Raw genomic sequence first — 20154 nt, forward strand, 5'->3', positions numbered from 1 at the left:
TTCCAGACTGTTCAGTGTCACTTGCCCAGGGAAAGACAAGCAGGTCTCATCAGCTATTATTGGGTTCCTTTCCTAACATGCCCCAGCAATGCTGGGGTGAGGGAGATGTGGGTGGGCAGACCACCCCACCAGAGGACAAATGGGCCCCTCATTCTAGGCTGGGTGGAGGCCAACAGCTAATCCACCCTCCAGTCATTTTTGTTTTGGGGTCAGACTGCCTGGGTTTGAAACAGCTGTGTGACATTGGGCAAGTTGCCTGACCTCTCTGTGTCTGAGTTTCCTCATCTGTGAAATGGGATAATATGGAAACCTCAAAGTGGGTGGATCACAGAGCTAGTATCAAGTGAAGAGTTGGGCTGCAACGACTGACCAAATTGCTCTTATTATTCACAAAACATGGATCTTCGCTAACACGGTCCTGAGGCCACACACCACAAATCTCAGCCTCCCACCCTGCAGATGCACGGCAGAGACCACCAACCGGCACACCACCCACAGCCACCGGCTCACACACACACAACCTCTTCTGGCTGAGATGGCCATGTGTGGCCCCTGCCCTGCCCGCGCCCCACGTGGAGTCCTGGGCTCTAGCTTTCCCAGATACCGATACCAGCTGCTGGCCAAGTGACACCAGCTGCTGGCCAAGTGACACCAGCTGCTGGCCAAGTGACCCCAGTCGACAATGGCGTGCTCCGCGTTTGCCGCCGTCTCGCCCACATCTGCCTCCCGGGGTCTCCCTTCCTTATGCTCTGAACCCCTCGAGAATAGAGCAGGGTGTACAGACCGGTCTCTTCGCCCCGGTCCCCGCCTATGTGAGCCTGGTCGGCCGTCACGCGCCCCCCGCCGGAGCCCGCGCCCGCCCGCCGCGCCGGGGCCGTTTAAATGGGCCAAGTTGTGGCGGCGGCGGCGGCGGAGGCGGCGGCGGCTAGAGTCTTCCAAGTCCCCGCCGGGCAGGCGGGCGGGCGGGCGCGCGCCAGTGTGCGCGCTGCGCGGCCCCGGGGGCAGCGGGCGGGGGCCTGGGACCCCCGGGCTGGGCGGGGCGCGGGCCCGGCGACTCCTCACTGCCCGGCTCTGCCGGGCGGGCGGACCAGCTAGCTGGGCGTGGGGCAGCCCCCCGAGGGCGCGGTGCAGGTGGCCGGGGCGCTGGACTCCTGGCGGCCCGCGGAGCTCCAGAGCCCCGGAGCTGCAGCTCTCAGCGGGTCGATCGGGGATCGATAGCAGCTTCAGGCTGCAACATGTCTCTGGCCGGGGAGCCCCCGCCAGCTGGCCGGGAAGCGGTCCGGAGCGGCCCGGCGGGCGGCGCGGCGGTGGCGGCTCCGGGCGCCCGGGCGCAGTAGCGGGCAGGGCGGGCGCGAGGCCAGGCGCCTCCCGGGCCCCCTCCCGCCCCCGCGGCCCAACTCCAGTCCGGGCCAGAACAAGTTGCGCCAGCGGCGGAGAGCCGGGCTGAGCGGCCGCCGGCGCACCATGCCGGCGGTCAAGAAGGAGCTCCCGGGCCGCGAGGACCTGGCCCTAGCCCTGGCCACTTTCCACCCGCCCCTGGCCGCGCTGCCGCTGCCGCCGCTGCCCGGCTACCTGGCGCCGCTGCCCGCCGCCGCCGCCCTACCCCCTGCCGCCTCGCTGCCCGCCGCCGCCGCTGGCTACGAGGCACTGTTGGCGCCGCCGCTCCGCGCTCCGCGCGCCTACCTAAGCCTCCATGAGGCCGCCGCTCACCTCCACCTGCCCCGGGACCCGCTGGCCCTCGAGCGCTTCTCGGCCGCCGCAACTGCGGCGCCTGATTTCCAGCCGCTGCTGGACAACGGCGAGCCGTGCATCGAGGTGGAGTGCGGCGCCAACCGCGCTCTGCTCTACGTGCGCAAACTCTGCCAGGGCAGCAAGGGCCCGTCCATCCGCCACCGCGGCGAGTGGCTCACGCCCAACGAGTTCCAATTCGTCAGCGGACGTGAGACCGCCAAGGACTGGAAGCGCAGCATCCGCCACAAAGGTGCAGCCACGGTGGGGCACGGGCCGGCCGCCGTCCCTCCTCTCGGCTCCCGGGGGACCCGAGGGCCGGACCCCCCTCACTCTGCCGCTAGGGAGGCCGTATCGGCCCCGAGGGGGCGCTGCGGGTCCGGGGCTGCGCAGGAACAGCCTCCACCCGACACGGTCGCCCTGGCGGGCCCGGGCAGAGGCCCAGGGGAAGTTGACCGGAACTCTGGGGAACCGGCAGGAGGCCGGCGGGGCGGGACACCTTCCTGCCCGAGCGCGGTAAAGTCCGACGACAGTAGAGGGGCGCACGTGCAATCGGAGTGCGGGGGCGCGCTCGTGTAGGGAGAGGGAAGGCGCGGGAGCGGTGAGGGCAGGTGGGGGCGGCGCGCGGGCGCGCGTCGCCGCGGGGGCGAGCGCGGAGCCTGAGTGACCCGGCCAGGCGCAGCGTCTTCGGGCGCCGGCGGGAGCCTGGCTCCAAGGGCGCGACGTGGGAGGACTGAGCGGGGACACCGGGAGCGCGGTGAGCGCCAGGCGCAGTAAGGCAGTTGGAAAGTTAGGAACTGGGTGGCGCTCGAGTTTGGGGTTCGCGGCTCCACGGTGGCTGTCCCTTCCCTCTGCGGGGGTGGGCGCAGATCCGGATCCCTACGACGTCGCTCCCCAGAGCCCGGACTAGGCCTTCTTTGGTGCGGCCCCCAACTCCCGGAGGAGGGAGGCGGCCTGGAGTGGGTGGAGCGCGGGGAGGAGCGCGAGGGCGGTAAGGAGGCAGCGCCTTGAGCAGGAAGGGCGCTCGCCTGGAGTTGGGTTTAGAGTCCTGCAGATATCCGTGGCGGCGTCCGCGGCAGTGGGCAGGGAGGCGAGTTGGGAAGTTGGAGCGAGGTTGGAAGCGGGATGGTGTGCTTCGTACACGTGCCGCTGGCTGCCCCCGTGAAAGGCGTGCAGCCGCGCGGGCTTCTCCCCTGCCGGTCGGCCTGTCCCTCAACTGGTGCTACCTCTGACTCTCCCCACAGGGAAAAGTCTGAAAACGCTTATGTCCAAGGGCATCCTGCAGGTGCACCCTCCAATCTGTGACTGCCCGGGCTGCCGAATCTCCTCTCCGGTGGTAAGAAGTGGGAATAGTTGGGAGTGCGGGGTCCCTTCCTCCCTGCAGGCTTGTGCTGTGTTTTCAAGGATGGGGAGATGTGGCCCCAGGGTGTGCTGGAGGGCACCTCGGAGGGAAATGGGGGGAACCTGAGGGTACTACGGAAGCTGTGCAGGAATCCTGGGGTGCCCCAGCCCCAGCCCTTTTTGGATGCAGGAGACCTGACTGTCCTGGAGTCTTCTTCTGGGTTTCCAAGCTGTTTCTCCGGATGCCCAGGGTGTGAGATCCTCTCCCTGTATGGTGTCACCTGATTGAGCAGGGGACTCTGCCCTTCTCACAGGTCTGGGGGTCACCGTGTTTTCTGGTGCAGCCATGAACGGTGCCAACTGGGGGTAATAATGCCTTGAGTATGAGTGACATGCATCTCTGGGGTGCTGGGGGTTGGAGCCCTGCCTGGGAAGAACCTGGACACCTAGGAGTCCTGGGAATGCGGTCTGATTGGGGTGTAGTCCATGTAGTGTGGCCTTTGGTGACAAGACAGCAGGGGCGGACGGTGGCAGCCTGCAGGGCCCAGACCCAGAATAGAAATCTGTGGACCCCTCATGGAGGAGTGGGAGAGAGTGGGTGCTGCCCGGAAGCACTGCCCCCACCCCAGCAGTTCCCTGGGCAGGAAGGCAGAGGGCCCAACCTGGAGCCCCAGGGAGAACTGATTGGGGCAGGGAGGGGGTCCTGTTCATGGATCCTTTCAGAAGCCCCATGTCCAGGAAGGGGTGGGAGCAAGGGGCCCTGCAGGCACCCACCTGGGTGTTTACTGGGACTGTCAGTGGGATGGGGAGGGGAGTGGACACAGCAGACTGGGTGTGGGTCAGTGCTCACAGATGCCCCCTTCCTGGGCAAGGCTGTCCCCCACTAATACTCCACAATACTGCACGGCAGAGGGGACACCCAGAGCTCACCATGTATCTACCCCAGAGGTCCTCATGTATCAGCAGATACAGACCTGCCAGACTCAGAGCTCACAGAGCTCCTCTTTGTGCAGGCCCCCACCCCACTGGCCCTGCCCACTACCCCTTAAAGCAAGATGCCTGTTGGGGAGCCCCGTTAACCCTCCACTGCTCTACTCTCTCTTTGCAGCCAGTGCTGGAGCAGGGTCCTCTGGGGCACCCCGGGCTGGCCTAGGGTTTCTGTGGGGAGGGGAGGGGCCCGAGGCCTCTTATAGGGCGTCCTGACCTAAGTTTCAGTTCACCACCCCCTCGTATCACTGTAAGGGGGGCAGATTTCACCTCCATCTTCAAGGGGAACCCTAGACTCGGAGAGGCATGGAGCCACAGCCTGGAGCTGCCTGCCCTGAGTGGCCCCTCTCTGAAGCCTGGTTCCTTCCAGGCTTGCCCTTTTTCCACTCTTGGGAAAAAGCCTTGCAGGCCCCCTTGTTGTTTTCCCATCTTCCACTGTTGTCACTCAGAGCTTTCCCCCCACAGGCAGTCATACACACCCAGGCCGCACGTGCCACACACTTCATGGTCACAGATACCCCAAGGGACAGAGTGAGGTCATGCCCCCTCCCCAACATCTTGGCTAGCCCCCTCCCCAGCCATCTGGTCTTGACTAGGGTAGTGGTCCTGGCACCCATTGTCACGTTTGTGTACTGTTTGAGGGGAGGGATTTGCAACCTTGGCCTCAAGCTCCCAAGGGCTCTGAGGCTATCCCAGGGCAGTCAGCCTCATCCTCAGCACCCCCTCCAGGCTGCCCTCAGGGGGCCAGTCTTACCATAGATACCATTATACCCAGCACAGCACAATGGCGTGAAGCCCCAGAGGCACTGTGGCCACATCCTGGCCTTCTCCTGAGGGCAGTCCTGTTGCCTCAGCCCCTTTTCTCTGTCACACAAACCAGGCAGGGGGCACGGAGTCAGACAGGGAAGAAGAAGGGTGGGGATGAAGGTGGGGATGGGGACCTCTGGAGGTCCTTCCCAGGCTGAGGCTGGGTCTCTTCCTGAGGCCAGGTCCTGGTGCCTGGGCTACAGCAGGCCGGAGAGAGGCAGAGCCGAGCAGGGACTTCCCAGAAGAGTGCACCCACCAGGCTGCTGTCAGGCTACTCCCCGAGCCCATAGCCAGCCCACATCCACCAGGCGTGTCCTCAGACCCCGCTACCCCACCCATTCTTGACCCAACACTGCCAGGTCAACTCGCAGAGTGTGCACTGCAGAGAGGGAAACGAGGGTGTCTCAAGCAGGTATGAAGGCTGTAGTTCCTGGACCTTGTGGGGGAAGATCAGAGCCCCTGGATCCCATATAGGGTGGGGGGAAGCCACAGCCCCCGGATCCATGGTGGGCGTAGAAGACTGTAGCCCTGGATCCCATGTGGGGTGCAGGGAGGCTGTAGCCCCTAGATCTATGGGGGAGGGGGGAGTCTGTAGCCCCCAGATCCTGTGGAGGGGACAGACCATAGCTCTGGGTCCCACCTGGGGTGCTGCTGCTGAAACCCGTTGCTGGGGTGCAGGTTGCTTCTGGGGACACGTGTCTGGAGGTGACAGTGACTCGGTATGGAATATGTTTTACCTGGAGAGTAGGGTGGAGGGCTTCAGGGGCTGCTGCAGGAAGAGCGGGACTCTGTGAAGCCCTCCTCCTCAAGCTCATGGATTGATGGGACCCGTTGTCCTGGCAACGGGAGACAGCGGGAGGAGGGGTCTGGGAATGCCCCAGGTCACTGAAGAGATGAGAGAAATCAGAAAATTCCAAGACCCCACCACCTCCTGGAGCCAGCAGCCCACGAGAGATTGATGAGTAACTTTGCTTCTTTGCCCCAGGGGTGGTGGGTTCCACAGACACCTGCAAAACTGCCTTTCTCTGCACAGGCACCTCCCACACGCTTTCTCTGTGCACACGTGTGTCCTCCACACACATGGGCTGTGACATGACCACACTGTGTGAGGCCTCGTGTGTGTGTGTTCGTACCCGTGGGAGGTGCCTCCTGCCGCATCCCTACATGCCCCCCCACCACGCACACACTATGTGCGCAGTTAACCATGGGCCGGGCCTTGGGGAGAAATCTGAACTCCTCAATCTTGGGCCCTGGGAATGAGGTTGGGGTGAGCGCGGAGCTGGTCAGGCTGCAAAGAGGGCTCCTTGGGCTACGAGGCTCATCAGGGACCGAGAACGCTGCTGTGTGCATGGCCTGTGGCTCAGGCGGTCACAGTTCCACCAATTCCAGGCCTAGGCCTGGCTGCAAACCACCTGGAGCTGGGCCCTGCGTGACGGCAAAGGAGTGGAAAGGGGACATGCTTGTCGATGTTGGCATTAGTTTGAGGTTCATGCTGGATTGTGCTTGTCGACATTGGCATTGCTTTGGGGTTCAGGTTGGGCTGTTCTTGTCAACGTTGGCATCGGTTTGGAGTCCAGGTTGGACTGTGTTTGTTGACATTGGCATTGGTTTGGGGGTTCACACTGGACTGTTTGTTGATGTTGGCATTGGTTTGGGGTTCACACAGCAGGAGACACTGGGAAACCCAAGAGGAGCTTAGAGTGAAGGACATGCTGCTCACACCCCTGCCCACAGTCACAGGCTAAGTGCCCATTTGCGGGGAGGTGGGACAGAGTCTGGACAGAGCGGCCCCCAGTGCATCCGGCCCTGCCTCACACCCCCACAGTCCTCCAGCTGTGTGGGCTGTGTCTGACCCCAGGCCCTGGTCCAAGCCTTCTCTGGCCAGTTGTGGCTCTTAGGGCTTGTCCTAGATGCTGAGGGGTCCCCTCCATTGCAGACTAGGGGAGGAGGTCCCCTGACTGCACCTATTTGTCATCAGTGGTGGCCCTGAGGGCTTCTGTAACCCTCAGGCTTGGGCAATGGCCTAACCGTCCTCTTTTTCCCCCTGCCCAGAACCGGGGACGGCTGGCAGACAAGAGGACCATCGCCCTGCCCCCTGCGCGCATCCTGAAGAAGGAGCCAACACCCAGCCTCCTGGCCAGTGATGGCGCCAGTGACGGGAGTGGCCTGGCCTACAGGCGGCGGCCAGGTGTGAAGCGGGAGGACGACCTGCGCGTCAGTATCATGAAGAGAAGGTGCGTGGCTGGGATGGACCACCAAGGATGCAGGGGGGAGGGGGGAGGGGAATGGAGGGGACAAGAGGGAGTGGTACAGGGGAAGGGGATAGGCAGGGAGGGAAGGGGGAGGGGCAGGGCCTGGCTCCTTGGTCCCATCTCAGAACAGAAAGCAGAGCCTGGGCCTGGGGTCCACTTGGTGGGGTGCTGCCTTGCCCCACGGGGGCTTTGTCAGGGGTTCTGTTCTCACTGTCCCCCCCAGGCTTTAGCCTGACCTTCCTGATCACTGCCGTCCCTGCTTCCGGAAGAGGCACCTTCAGTTGTCCACCCACCTGTCCACCCACCCATCTGTTCATGGATCCACCTATCCATCCATCCATCCATCCATCCACCCACCCATCCATTCATTCGTCCATCTATTTGTCCATCTGCCTCTATCCATGTCTGTCCATGCAACACATGCTTCCAGAGAACCTATTATACATTCCCAGCATTTTCAGGCCTTTTCTCTTCCTACTTAGCCTTTTAAGATGTTCCCATTTCTTCCCTAAAATAATCCTCCTGGGCCCCATGTCTGGGCATTGCCCACCCTGATTGCCCACCCCTGTCCACACTGACTCCTGGCCACCATTCCCTCGAACCTGGAGTCTTTTGGGGGAGACCTCTCTCCCTGGCCCAGGTGCTGGCCTCTTTCCCCACAGGGTCCACACCCACTGGGACGTGAACATCTCCTTCCGAGAGACATCCTGCAGGTAGGAGCATGTGCTGGCCCCTCGGTCCGCTCTGACTCCTGAGCTGTGAGTCTGTATCTCTCTCCTTTGTTTACCATCTCCTGCGGTTCTAACCCTGGCCCGGGGAGGCAGACTTGGGCTCTGGTCTACCCAGCACAGCTGCCTCTATCTCCACCCAGTACTGGCTGTCAACCACTCCTGTTCTCATGGGGAGAATTAGGAAGGCAAGGATGATAATGGTGAGGGTCTTGAAGGATGCATAGGAGTTTAGTAGGTAGACAGAGGGGAAAGGGGAATGTATGCAGAGCCATGAGATGGGCTGGCAGGTCTGGCTAAACAGGGACCTTGGGTACTCCTGGCAGTGGGAGCCACCTAGAAGTTCTTCAGCTGATGGGGGGTTTGATAAGGTCCTTCTGAAGGCCCCTGGCCATAGGGCGTCCTCTGGTGTATGCGGACTCAGGCTGTAGAAGCTGGGTGAGGAGGAGTTAATAATGGTTTCTGGTCTTTGGGGTCAGGTACAGTACCAAAAGCTCCATCGCAGCAGGGCATTAGGTTGGGCAGGGCAAGGTCCCCTCTGAGCTGGCCCTCTCAACCCCCACCCCCAGGCCTGGCTCAGGCAGGACGTGTTGTTATTTACAGCTCTGAGACAGTGGCAGGGTCCTGGAGCCGAATTACAATAAAAACATCTTTAAACTTATTTCCACCTCATTTTGGAGTTGCCAGCTCAACTGATCATTTTTATGAACCGTCATGAGCATTGATGACATTTTATAAGCCTTTTACCCGAGACATTACAAGATAAATTTGTCAGCGAGGCTTGAAGGAGATCAAAGCACTGCCCCCACCCAGGAGGGGCTCCTCCTGCTGGCTGCTCCCACCCCGGCCCTGGCCAACAGAAGCAGGGGGTGCTGATCACTGATAGGGGCCAGGTCTGACTGCGGGAAGCCTGTGTCTCTGTCCAGGCCATGAGGGGCTAGACAACGTCCTGATTTCACCAAGGGGAGCTGGACCAGGGAAGGCAGTGCACCCTGCTGAGGGCTTTTGGGATCTGTGCCCAGCCTCCTCAATGCCCCCCAGCTCTGTTTGTCTCTGTCTTCCTGCCTCTTTCTGGTCCTGCCTGTCTGTCCTGTCTCTGGTCTCCTATCCCTGTCCATCTGTCTCCATTCTTCTCTCTGTCCATCTGTCTCCATCATCTGTCCATCTATCTGTATCCCTGCCTTCACCCATCTATCCATTGGTCTCCATGTCTGTCCATCTGTCTCCATCCATCTGTCTGTCTGTCCCTCTATCCATCTCTACCTGTCTGTCTGTCTGTTTCCATCCCTCTGTCTGTCTGGTTGGAGTGGCTGGGGTGAGCAGAACCCCGTTTGCAGGGCTCTGCTGAGTGTGCCCCCCCTGGCCCGGTACAGCCCCTCAGGCAGCAAACGCTTACTGGCCCCCTTGTTTTCATGGGGTATGTGGTCCCTGCCCTCCTGAGGCCCCAGCCTGGTGGGGAGGCTCCAAGCCCTCCCTCTCCCTGGCTTCCTTGGTGCAGTGGGTTCAAGATTATTTTGTGGTTCTTTACATAGCACCTGGCATAATATGCGCAGTGAGTGATCAGACAGGTTTCCTTGGGGCCAGGCAGGTCCTCATGGATCAAAACCCAAGGCAGAGAGGCAGGAGATCCACAGGGCAGACATGGTCTGGGTCCAGGATGTCCTTAGCTTCCCCTTGCCAGGGTCTACGGCTTCTCAGACATCCACTAGAGCCAAGACCCAGGTCCCTGTATGGGCACTGGGCTAGGGATCAGGGAGCGCAAACCAGGGGGTCCTTCCTTTCTGAGTCCTTGGGAAGCAGGTTTGCCTCCCATGGGAGTCTAGGAGGAACCCCTGGCAGCAGGAGAGCCCTGCAGTCTGGACTGCCCTCCCCCTCCCCGCTGCTGAGAACAGCAGTTCTTGCGCCGACATCCCCCTTGGCCCCCGCATTGATGAGGATGATGGAGGGGATGAGATTCGCTGCCAATTAATCCCATAAAGTACTTACCCGACCCCACCTGCCCTCCTGTTTGCTTGGGGGGGTTGGGAGGACCCGCATCTGGGTCTCCCAGAAGGCTCCGGAGCCGGCTCCAACCCAGCCTTCGGTGCTGAAACGGATTTGATTAGGGCCCAGCTCGGATTAGCCCCAGCCGTGGGCCCAGGCCAGGGAGGCTATTTAATGAGGTTTAGGGTCGGGGTTCCCTGGTCACTCGTGGAGGCTCTATGTGTTTTGGCCCAACCGGGAGGCTGCTTCATCACAGGTGGGCCAGGCAGGTGGCATGGGGGGCGCAGTGTGTGGAGGGTGGGGGCCTAGCCGTGTGCTTGATCAGCAGGCAGCCTTCCTGTTCTCACGCGGTTGTCCCTGGGTTCTTCTCACCTCCTCTTGTCTGGGGTCTGTGTGTGTGGGATTGAGTTGATTTAGCAGGAAGAAGAAAAGCTGAGGAACAAAAGAGTTAAGGCACATATTTATTCCAAGTTCACACAAGCTTGGCTTGCTGCAATTCTTAGACCCAGGCAAACCTGGGGCCCCTCCGTGTGCAGCTGTGCACGTGTACATATCCGTATGTTTTCCTGTGCATGCATGAATGTGCCTGTGTCCCCATGTGGCATGTGTGTGTCCCTGTGTGTGCACGTGTTCCCTTGTGTCCCCGGGTGTGTGCATGTCTCCACATGTGTACTGTGTCTGTGTCCTCCCTTGTGTATGTGTGTATGGCCTCACGAGCATTGCGTCCCTGCATGTGTGTTCATCTGTGTGTACGTGTCTGTGTCCCCACATGTGTGTTCCTGCATGTGTATTATGTCTCTGCATGTGTCTGTGTGCTCACCTACGTGTATTCCCACATGTGCATGCATACGTCTGTGTGCCTGTGTCCCCATGTGTAAATGTGTCCCTCTCTGTGACCATGCGTGTTCCTGTGTGTGCGTGTGTGCATGCATGTGTCTCATCAGCCACAGGACTTCTGTCTGAACCTCTTTTCCTTATTAGAAGAAATTGGGTATCGTATCTACTTGGGGGGCTGCAAGTTTTAATTCAGGTGATTCAAGCCGTGTTGCTCATGTGGCAGAGTGGGTGGTGCCTGTGGCAGGTTTGTCCTTTCTGGGTCCCCATCCTGCAGGAGCAGCCCCCGCCCCGCTGGGAGCCAGGACACAGCCGAGTCCTCTGGAGAGAGGAAGGGCAAGACTGTCTTGGAGACGGGGCGGATCTGAGCGTGAGGTCTTGGCCGTGAAACCTTCATGCCTGCTGGGAGATGCAGTGCTGGCTGCTCCATGGGTGCCACTCCGTGGGTGCACTCATGCATGCACGGTGTCACAGTGCCTGCAGGCCTTATACACTCTCACCGTTGCTACATTCGGGCCTTGTGCCCAGGAGATTGGGCCTCGCTGTGCCCAGTCTGGGCTCTTGGGCCGCCCCAGCCGCCTGTCCACTGTCTCTCTTGCTTTGCCACAGCCAGGACAGTGATCTCTCCACCCTCATATCCAGTGTGCATCGAAGCCGCCACCTCGTGATGCCCGAGTCCCAGAGCCGCTGCGAATTCCAGAGAGGCAGCGCAGAGCTCGGCCTGGGAGCTGCAGGTGAGGGTTGAGGGGTGGGAGGCAGGCAAAGCGCCATGAGGATAGCCCCGCCCCGAGTCTGGGCCTCTGTGCTCAGCAGCCTGGACCCACCACCCCCAGCAGCCTTGGCTGGCGGCCAGGAGGCCAGCGAGGCGGAGGTGGCGAGGCCGCCTGTCCCCCGGGGCGCCTCGTGATGGTAATTGTGTTAATCCCGGCCAGGCAGACAGGAGGCGGGGCTGTGACTCCACAGCCGCTGCTGTGGGGGGTGGGGTGGGGGGGTGGGGGCAGGCTTGGAGCCGCCAAGGCCGCCGCCCTCCTCACGGGACGCAGGCCCATGGACCTGCACACGAAGCCCTCACAGAGGCCCAGAAATCCCCAGAACAGCTCACGTGGGCCAAGACCTGCTCACTCACAGCCTGGGGCGCCCACACCTGCCTGGAGGGGCCTAAGCCCAGACCCCGGCAGGAGGAGCTCAGAGGGAGGGCCAGTCCTGAGGACACAGCCTCACCTGAGGAGGCACCCTTCAGAGCATGGGGGTGGGACTGGAGTCCCAATGACTTGGCCACTCTCAGGAAGCTGGGTGGCTTGGCTCTGCACCCCTGGCCAGGTTGGCCTCCTCAGTGCACCCAGATGCTGGCCCTGGAAGGCAGGGGCTGCTCTGAGCCAGGCTGGAGGAGGCGGCCAAGCGGCTGATAAAATCTAATTGCCCCATCGATTGGACTGAGTGGCTCCACCATGATTGAGATGTTCTGAGCCGGCAGAGCCTCCCTGCAGCCACCTGCACACACAAGGTCCCCGGCAGCACACAGGCATGCATGTGTGTGTGTATATACAGCATGTGTGTGCACAAGCACACCCCGCTCCCACTCATACGTGTGTCCTTGTGTCTTCAAGTTCATTTGTACTGAGTGTAGGGTGTGTAGATGCATGCTCAGTGCCATACGCTTTGCCTGAAATATCACACGTGCGATACGTGTGTTACATGATGTGTGCACATTCAGATTTCAAATGTGCATCCATGCCAGGGTCCCCTCCCAGGGCTGTAACCTCCTGTACAGTTGGGGGTCATCACCTGTTCTTGCTTCCTGGGACCCCAGCTTCAGCCCTTCCCCAAACACAGATGCACTCAGACACAGGCCCCCTCCCATCCCTGTGAGGCACTGGGAGCAGGTCTATGCCAGCATCCATGAAGGTGTGAGCCCTGCTGTGTGTCTTGGGCTGTCGCTGGGGGTGCTCTTGCTGTCCCCAGCATGTCCTGTGACACAGCCTTCCTCAGGCAACTAGTGAGCCCCCGGCCCGCACATCAGCCCTTCCCCCAGGCTGTGACAGCTCTGGGCTTCCCAGTAGTAGAAAGGCCTCCCACTCTTCCCTACCCAGAAAGGGAAGGGGAGGGAGTTCCAGCTGCCTAGAAAGTTGGAAGCAGGTTGCTGCCCAGGGATAGCCTCTGGGTTATTTATAGAACAGCTCCCTCGTGTTGGTCCTAGAGGGGTAGGTGTTGGGGGGGGTGCTGGAGGGAGTGTGCGCCCCACTCCCACATCTGCCTCTCCCACTCTGGGAGACCCGGAACGAGAGCAGTTCCCCATCCCCACCCTTCACTGTCCTTTGATTTGGGGCAGGTCTGGGGCCTGGAACTGGGGGCTGGGATGCCCCGATCAGTGGCAGCAAGGTGGCCGAGATCAATAAGTTATTAGCACCATTCTGTCAGCTGTAATGTGGAGATTGATCGGCTGCTCTGACGCTGCCGCACTTCCCCGGCCTGATAAAAATGACAGATTAAGGGAATAAGAAAAAGGAATTAAGCTTTGTAGCTGACGGCCAGGCTTCCGGGGCGGGCTGGGGTTTGGGAGCCCATTCACCTAGGTGTCATGGTGGGCCTGGGTCCCAGTGGGGGCCCTCACCCCACTCCAGGAGGCTCCTGAGGATGGAGAGGACCCAAGCCCTGGCTGGAGGTGCTGGTGACAGGTTGAGTGGATAGATACGGGAGGTTCTGGACATGGGTTCGAGGTGTCTGTGGGGCTTGCACCAACATGGGAGATAGATTTGGCTGCCTTGGGGCTATGGGCAGCCTTGTGTGGGACTGAAGGGGCAGCCTCAGCCTTGGGAGGCTCAGGATCAGGTGGGCAGGTGGCCAGAGGTACTGCCCTGCCTAGGAGTGGGGTTTCACCTGCAGCCCGGGGGGGTGGGGTGGTGTGCTTTCCTGACATACCTCCCCCACCCCAGTCTGGCAGGGGACCCCACATCACCCGCCCTCCCCTGTCCCTGCAAAGTCAAAAGCATTCCATTCTGCTTCTGTGCCAGGGGAAACCCTGGTGGTGTGGCCGTTAACCAAAAGGTCAGCAGTTCAAATCCACCAGGTGCTCCTTGGAAACTCTATGGGGCAGTTCTACTCTGTCCTATAGGGTCGCTATGAGTCGGAATCGACTCCATGGCAGCGGGCAGTGGGTTTCTGTGCCAGGAGGCTCTATAGCAAGCCTGGTCTGGCTGCTGGGGCAGCAGGCAGCCTGCGGGGGAGTCCTGAGCTGCCCCCCAGCCCTTCATCCCATGCCTCACATGTGCACACAAGTCCCAGAGCCCAGGAACAAGCTGTCCTGAACTCTTGCCCTTCCCCTACCCCTTCATGATGTCACTGGGATCCCGGGCTGAACTGGCCTTGGCCCACCAGGACCAATAGGAGGATGGGGGTATGCATGGGGGGCAGGGGCTGGGTCCCTCCCTTGTGCTGCATGTCCCTGAGATACTCCCTCCTACAGGTGACCTGTTGGGTAAGAGGCTGGGCCCCTCCCCCCACATCAGCATTGACCGCCCTTCAGAGAAGAAGGCCCGAAGCAAGTCCCCCCCAGGTGGGAGCCTGATGAGGGTGTCACTGGAGGAGGGAGGGGGAGATGAGTCCCTGAGCCCTAAGCATGCTAGGACCTTCTGGATGGGGGGTTCGTAGGGCAGGGCCAGCCTCAGCAGCAGGAGAGGCCCTGCTGCTCCCCTTCGGCAGGGTCTGAAGGAGAAGCCCCCTCACCATGTGCTCCCCCAATCAGAAACTTTGCTGCTGCCAGAGCTTGGGCCAGGGATGGCCCCCGAGGAGCACTACCGTCGCCTCGTGTCCGCTCTGAGCGAGGCAGGCACCTTTGAGGACCCCCAGCGGCTCTACCACCTGGGCTTGCCCAGCCATGGTACGTAACCAAGTGACACCCACCCAGAACATGCTGTCACCTCTGCCTGCACGCCAGTCTTGGCTGCTGACCTGAAGGCAGGTCAGTCCAGACTGTCCCTCTTCCTATACCCCATCCCTCTCCTGATGGCCACACCCCACATCTCCTATGGGCAGCCACTCCCAGGGAGTGGATGAGCAAACTGAGTCCCAGGCCCACTGCCTGGTAGACACAGGTCCTCTCTGTCTGTGTGCCACGTCCTTCCCCCTCCTGCTGAAAAGTTAGTAACCCCACCACGGGACCAGGTAGGGGACGTGGACCCTCAGCCGGGATCTCCCAGACCCCAGTTGAGCATCCAGGGCCTGGGGCCTCCAGGACAGGTGTGGGTGAGTGAGGTCAGGAAGACTGTTGAAGGGGAGACTTGGGGTTTGGCAGCGGGAGGCACTGGCATGTCCCTGCCCTTTCCCGCCCCCCACCCTGTGGTCTGTCCAGCTGTACCCTGGTCTCGCCCACCAACCCAGCCAGGAGAGCCTTGGCTTTTTTGGTGGGAGGGGGTGCGCCCGGAAGGGGGGCAGGGTTTCCTCTCTGCACACAAGGCACTGTCCCCCAGGGCAGCTCAAGCACTGAGAGCCTGAATAATTCACCAAATGTTAATAATTTAAAAATCCTCCTTTTTAATTGCTTTCCCTGCCCTGCCTGGGGCCGCGTTTGGCCGGCGAAGGGGAGGGGTGCGGGCCTTGCGCCCGGGGAGCTGGCTGTCAATCACGGTCCCCGCCGCCGAGCCGCCACCCCCGCCGCGGAGCCGACTGTAAATAACCGCGGCCGTGGCGCGGGGGCGGTGGAGGCACCGCTGGGATCGATGCGGGCGGCCGCGCCGGCTAGGCTCTGCAGGCTGGCATCCGGCCCGGGGCAGGACCGGCCTCCGCTTTTCGGGTAATTAATTTATAAACAGCAGCGGCAGAGCCTGGCAAGTAGGGAGTGCTGGTGGGACTCAGGGGCGGCCCTGAGCAGGCTGGAGACCCCTGGGGGCAGCAGTGGTTCAGACATTGTGTGTGCCATGTGCCTGCATGTGCCATGTACTTATATGCGCATATGTGCCTGTGAGTACTGTGACTGCAAATGTGTGTGCTCAAGTGTGCCTGTATGTGCCATGTGCCCAAGCCTGCCATGTATGTCTGTGTGCACATGTGTGCCTGCATGTGCTGTGTGTGCCGTGTGCCTGTGTACACCACATGTGCTTCTGTGTCTTCTCATCAGCCTGATGCCTCTGTTCCTGCCAGCTGTGTGTCTGGGGGATCTATGGCACTCTTCTGCCTTGCCACCTGGGTGGGGGGTCTCCTTAGCAGCAGCCTGAGTCAGCCCAGGGTTGAGGCACCAAGGCCCAGCCGTGTCTGCCCACTCCAAATCCTGGACTCTTCTCAAGCTGCCCTCCCAGCCCCACCACCACACCTGCACCCTCATCTCTGCCCCTGCTCAGCCCCCGCTCCTCAAGGCAGCACCTCTGTCAGGGTGGCAGCTCTGCAGCCTCTACCTCTGCCACCCCACACACGTTCATGCATGCTGTCTCTCTGTAACGAACATCTGAACCCCTGTCAGTATCTGGTCTGTACACCTTTGCACACCTGGCTCCCCTGCCTGCGGCTTCCTTTTCCTCCATCCAGCCTCACTTTGGTCAGTGACATCCCCGTGCCCCTTTTGAAGGATCACCTGACTCCACCCCACCCAGCCTCTTCTAGCCCTTGTTCCACTGTAGTGATTTGTCTGTCTGCCTTGTCCTACGGTGTGCTACTCGTCTTCCTGTCCTGTTGACCAACCAGCCCAGGGTCAGTGTCAGAATCTGGCCCACAGTAGCACCAGTGTCTAGAGAGCTCGTGCACAGTAGGGTCAGTGTGAGGATCTGGCCCACAGTAGCACCAGTGTCTAGAGAGCTCGTGCACAGTAGGGTCAGTGTGGGGACCTGGCCCACAGTAGGGCCAGTGTCTGGGGTATTGGTGCACAGTAGGGTCAGTGTGAGGACCTGGCCCACAGTGGGGTCAGTGTGGGGTGGAGGGCTGGTGCACAGTTGGTTCAACGATCTGCTCTACTGGCTCCTGATCCCTTTGGTGTCCTTGAGTGAATATCCTATGCTCACCAGGGTAGGGGGGAGTGAGAGTCCAGGGGGAATCTGGACTCTGGGTCACTTCTACTCTGCTCCCCAGATCTCCTGAGGGTCCGGCAGGAGGTGGCAGCTGCAGCTGTGCGGAGCCCCAGCGGCCTGGAAGTCCACCTGCCATCTACAGGAGGTCAGCGTCGGAAGCAGGGCCTGGCCCAGCATCGGGAAGTTGCCCCAGCAGCTACCCCTTCCTTCCCGGAGAGGTACTGGGCTAGGGACTGGATTGCATTTTCCCTGGGAAAGAGCAGCCAGAAGAGGCCTCCTAGGCGTTCTTTGTGCTTGCTTCTGGGGTGCAGAGGTGGTGGGTAGGCCTGTTAGGTCCAACAGCCAGAACTCTCCATACTTTCTTGGCCGCTTTTACCAACTGCCATTCGTGCAGGTATTGGCACATGCCCCCTCCCACCATCGTGCCATACATGAGTGGGTATTGAGTGTGTCCGGGCTCAGGGTTCTGGGCAGGATGTGCCCAAGACTCCCACTGAGCTGGGAAAGGCCAGGAGCTTTTCTGGGGCAGAAGGGCAGGGGTGCTAGGGACCACACCCTGGGAATCTGACAGACCACTGACTCCAGGTGCCCTGGGATAGCTGAAGGCTGAGCTCCCCTACAGGTAGGCAGGGGGCTCCGGGCAGAAGAGGGGAGCAGTGCAAGATCTGAACACTCCCAAATTGGGGAGGATGTTGGCCTGGGGACTCTAGAGGTGAAGGCTGTGGGGCCCAGTCCCAGGAGCTATGGGTGGCTCAGATGAGGCCTCACGGGCCAGCGGGAGACCCCAGAAGACACCCCAGGAAGCTGGCAAGTGGGTGGGAGGGGCTGGCGCGGCTCCTAACCATCCCCTGCCCTGCCGTGGAGGTACCCAAAGAGCGGGGACACCTACTCCCACCCCAGCACCCACCCCACTGCCCGCCGACCCCCTTCGGCCGCCCAGCGGCACATCTGCAGCTGCCTCAGCCGCCTCCCGGACTGCGGCTAATTACGCAGCGCCCGGGCCAGTGGAGTCCGCGGGGGGCGGGGAGAGAAGAGGGAGGGGAAGCGGGAAGGGAAGCGAGGGAAAGAGGGGAGGAAAGGGAGGGGGACGGCGGGGGCTCCCCTGGCGCGCCCCGCGCGGTAATTACCGCTGCAGTCGCGCCCGCCGCCCGCCGGGTCAGCGCCTCCGCGCCGCCGCCCGAGATTAATTGGCGCCGCCGGCGGGGGCGGACGCGACCCAGAGCGGTAACCAGCGGCGCATCGACCGCCTGGTCGGCCAGCAATTAGCGGAGGCGGCTGGTGGGGGGGTGCGGTTCCGGGAATTGGGGGCAGGCAGGGCGGGGACCCGGGGCCACTGTGCGCGCCGCTCACTGCCCCGCTGTACACAGGGAGCTGTCGCAGCCGCCTCCCCTGCTGTCGCCCCAGAATGCCCCGCACATCGCCCTGGGCCCCCACCTCAGGCCCCCCTTCCTGGGGGTGCCCTCGGCTCTGTGCCAAACCCCAGGTGAGGAGCGGGCGGGTGTGCGCAAGGCCTGTGTGTCCTGGAGGCTGTGAGCGCGCGTGCCCTAGCGCCGGGGCGACCCTGGAACGCGAGTGCTCTGAGCCAAGGACAGACCAGGGTTGGGTGGGCGGCCCGGACCACTGGGCCACCTGGTCCCCGTGACTTATCCCCTTGCCCCAGGCTACGGCTTCCTGCCCCCCGCCCAAGCGGAGATGTTCGCCCGGCAGCAGGAGTTGCTACGGAAGCAGAACCTGGCCCGGTAGGTGCAGCCACCCCGGTGTGGGAGGGGGTGGCGCAGCTATGCCGCTGACCCCCGCCCTCCCGGCCCAGGCTGGAGATGTCGGCCGAGCTGCTGCGGCAGAAGGAGCTGGAGAGCGTGCACCGCCCTCAGCTGCTGGCGCCCGAGCCTGCCCTGCGCCCGCCCGACGGCGCCGAGGAGTTGCAGCGGCGCGGGGCCATGCTAGTGTTGAGACACAGCTCGGCGCCACTGCTGGCGCTGCCCTCCCAGGGTCCCTCCACCCCTCCTCTGGAGCCTGCTCGCCGGGCTGCCCAGAAAGGAGGGCCAGGCCCCGCTCCAGCCCGACCTAATGAGTCCAAGGAGACCACGGGGACTGGGCTCTGGGCACAGGATGGCTCTGAGGATGAGCCCCCCAAGGACTCCGATGGAGAGGACACAGAGGTGGTGGCTCCAGCCGTCCAGGGCCTCACCCCCGGCCACACCTCAGCTGGAGGAGGGGCTGGTGCAGAGGGCAAGAGGCTACTGTCTGGGCCCACGCTGCCCCCTGCACTGCCCCAGGGCCTCCCCTATACCATCAGCCCCTATTTCCACACAGGTGGGCCTTACTCTCTCATGGGGGGAAGGAGACCTACCCTGGCTGATGGATCTCAGGGAGGAGGGGTCCATGGGGAGGTAAACCCCTTCCAGTCATGGCTCCAACATCTTTAAGTAACCAGGGCAAAGGTGGGGGTGCTGGAAGGAGCCTGCCCTGAGCCCCAGTGATGGCCCTCCCCACCCAGGCACTGCAGCAGGCCTCTTCGCAGACGGGGAGGAGGCCACAGCCCCCGAGGATGTCAGCAAGTGGACGGTGGACGATGTGTGCAGCTTCGTGGGGGGCCTGTCTGGCTGTGGGGAGTATGCACCGGTGAGGGGGGCCAGGTGTGGCTGGGAGCCCCTGGCAAAGCAGAACCATGTGGCCCCAGACTCCCAGAAAGCCGGGGTGGGGAAGCACAAGTCTAGGGTGCCCTACCGCCATCTGCTCCCAGTGCTGGCACGTGCTCAACATTAAGGGAATTTTTCTTCATTTAACAAATTTTCTGCAAGTTGCACAGAAAGCTTCATCTCATTCCGGAAACACTTGGGCCACAGCCCCTGGCTGGGATGGAAGGATTCCAGGGGGCGGGCAGGCACTGTTCCCTGCACTCAGGTCCTGACTCCCCTCCACCCCCTGCCACAGATCTTCAGAGAACAAGGGATCGATGGGGAGACCCTGCCCCTGCTGACCGAGGAGCACCTGCTGACCACCATGGGGCTGAAGCTGGGCCCTGCACTCAAGATACGGGCCCAGGTGGGCTACGGGGGGAGTCACCATGGGGGGAGGGGTGGCCTTGATAGGTAGGCAGCAGGGGAGGGTAGCCCTAGGAAGGAGGGTTAGCCCCAGGGGGCAGGCACCACCCCCACCCCTTCCCCAGGGTGCCTGCCCACCCAGACCTGTCTCTGCAGGTGGCCAGGCGCCTGGGCCGAGTGTTCTACATGGCCAGCTTCCCTGTGGCTCTGCCGCTACAACCACCACCCTTGCGGGCCCCTGAGCAGGAGCTCATGGCTGGAGAAGAGTCCCCATGCCCAGAAACTGCTGCCTCCCCCTATGGCCGAGCCTCACCCCAACAGGAGAATGAGACTGCCGCCCTCCTCCCTGGGGCTGCTGACCGCTCCCAGCCCCTGTGCTGAGCCCGATGCCCAGACCCCCGCAGAGAGACTGTTGCAACGGCCCCTCCCCCGAGGCTTACTTTTCCTTTTGGATCTG

At 62.0% G+C, this 20154-nt stretch overlaps 1 protein-coding gene across 1 annotated transcript; it reads left to right on the forward strand.

Annotated features, from left to right (window-relative positions):
• Nucleotides 1–1464: 1464 nt before the first annotated feature.
• Nucleotides 1465–20120, forward strand: SAMD11 (sterile alpha motif domain containing 11). Its single transcript, XM_064281040.1, has 14 exons — nt 1465–1981; nt 2973–3064; nt 6916–7097; nt 7778–7828; nt 11270–11394; nt 14124–14213; nt 14403–14537; nt 16715–16871; nt 18021–18136; nt 18314–18392; nt 18464–18966; nt 19151–19275; nt 19588–19698; nt 19854–20120. The coding sequence occupies exons 1-14, from the start codon at nt 1465–1467 to the stop codon at nt 20076–20078; spliced, it is 2508 nt and encodes an 835-aa protein (XP_064137110.1). The 3' UTR covers nt 20079–20120.
• The last annotated feature ends 34 nt before the right edge of the window (nt 20121–20154 follow it).

Source organism: Loxodonta africana, chromosome 3 (genome assembly GCF_030014295.1).
Source record: "Loxodonta africana isolate mLoxAfr1 chromosome 3, mLoxAfr1.hap2, whole genome shotgun sequence".
In the NCBI taxonomy this organism is placed as follows: domain Eukaryota; kingdom Metazoa; phylum Chordata; class Mammalia; order Proboscidea; family Elephantidae; genus Loxodonta; species Loxodonta africana.

Excerpts from the sequence above, each read along its gene's own strand:
- SAMD11 (XM_064281040.1), top strand. The coding sequence starts at position 1,465 with ATGCCGGCGGTCAAGAAGGAGCTCCCGGGCCGCGAGGACCTGGCCCTA. Across the intron at positions 1,982-2,972 it reads GCGCAGCATCCGCCACAAAG|GGAAAAGTCTGAAAACGCTT; the intron begins GTGCAGCCACGG and ends CTCTCCCCACAG. Across the intron at positions 3,065-6,915 it reads GCCGAATCTCCTCTCCGGTG|AACCGGGGACGGCTGGCAGA; the intron begins GTAAGAAGTGGG and ends CCCCCTGCCCAG.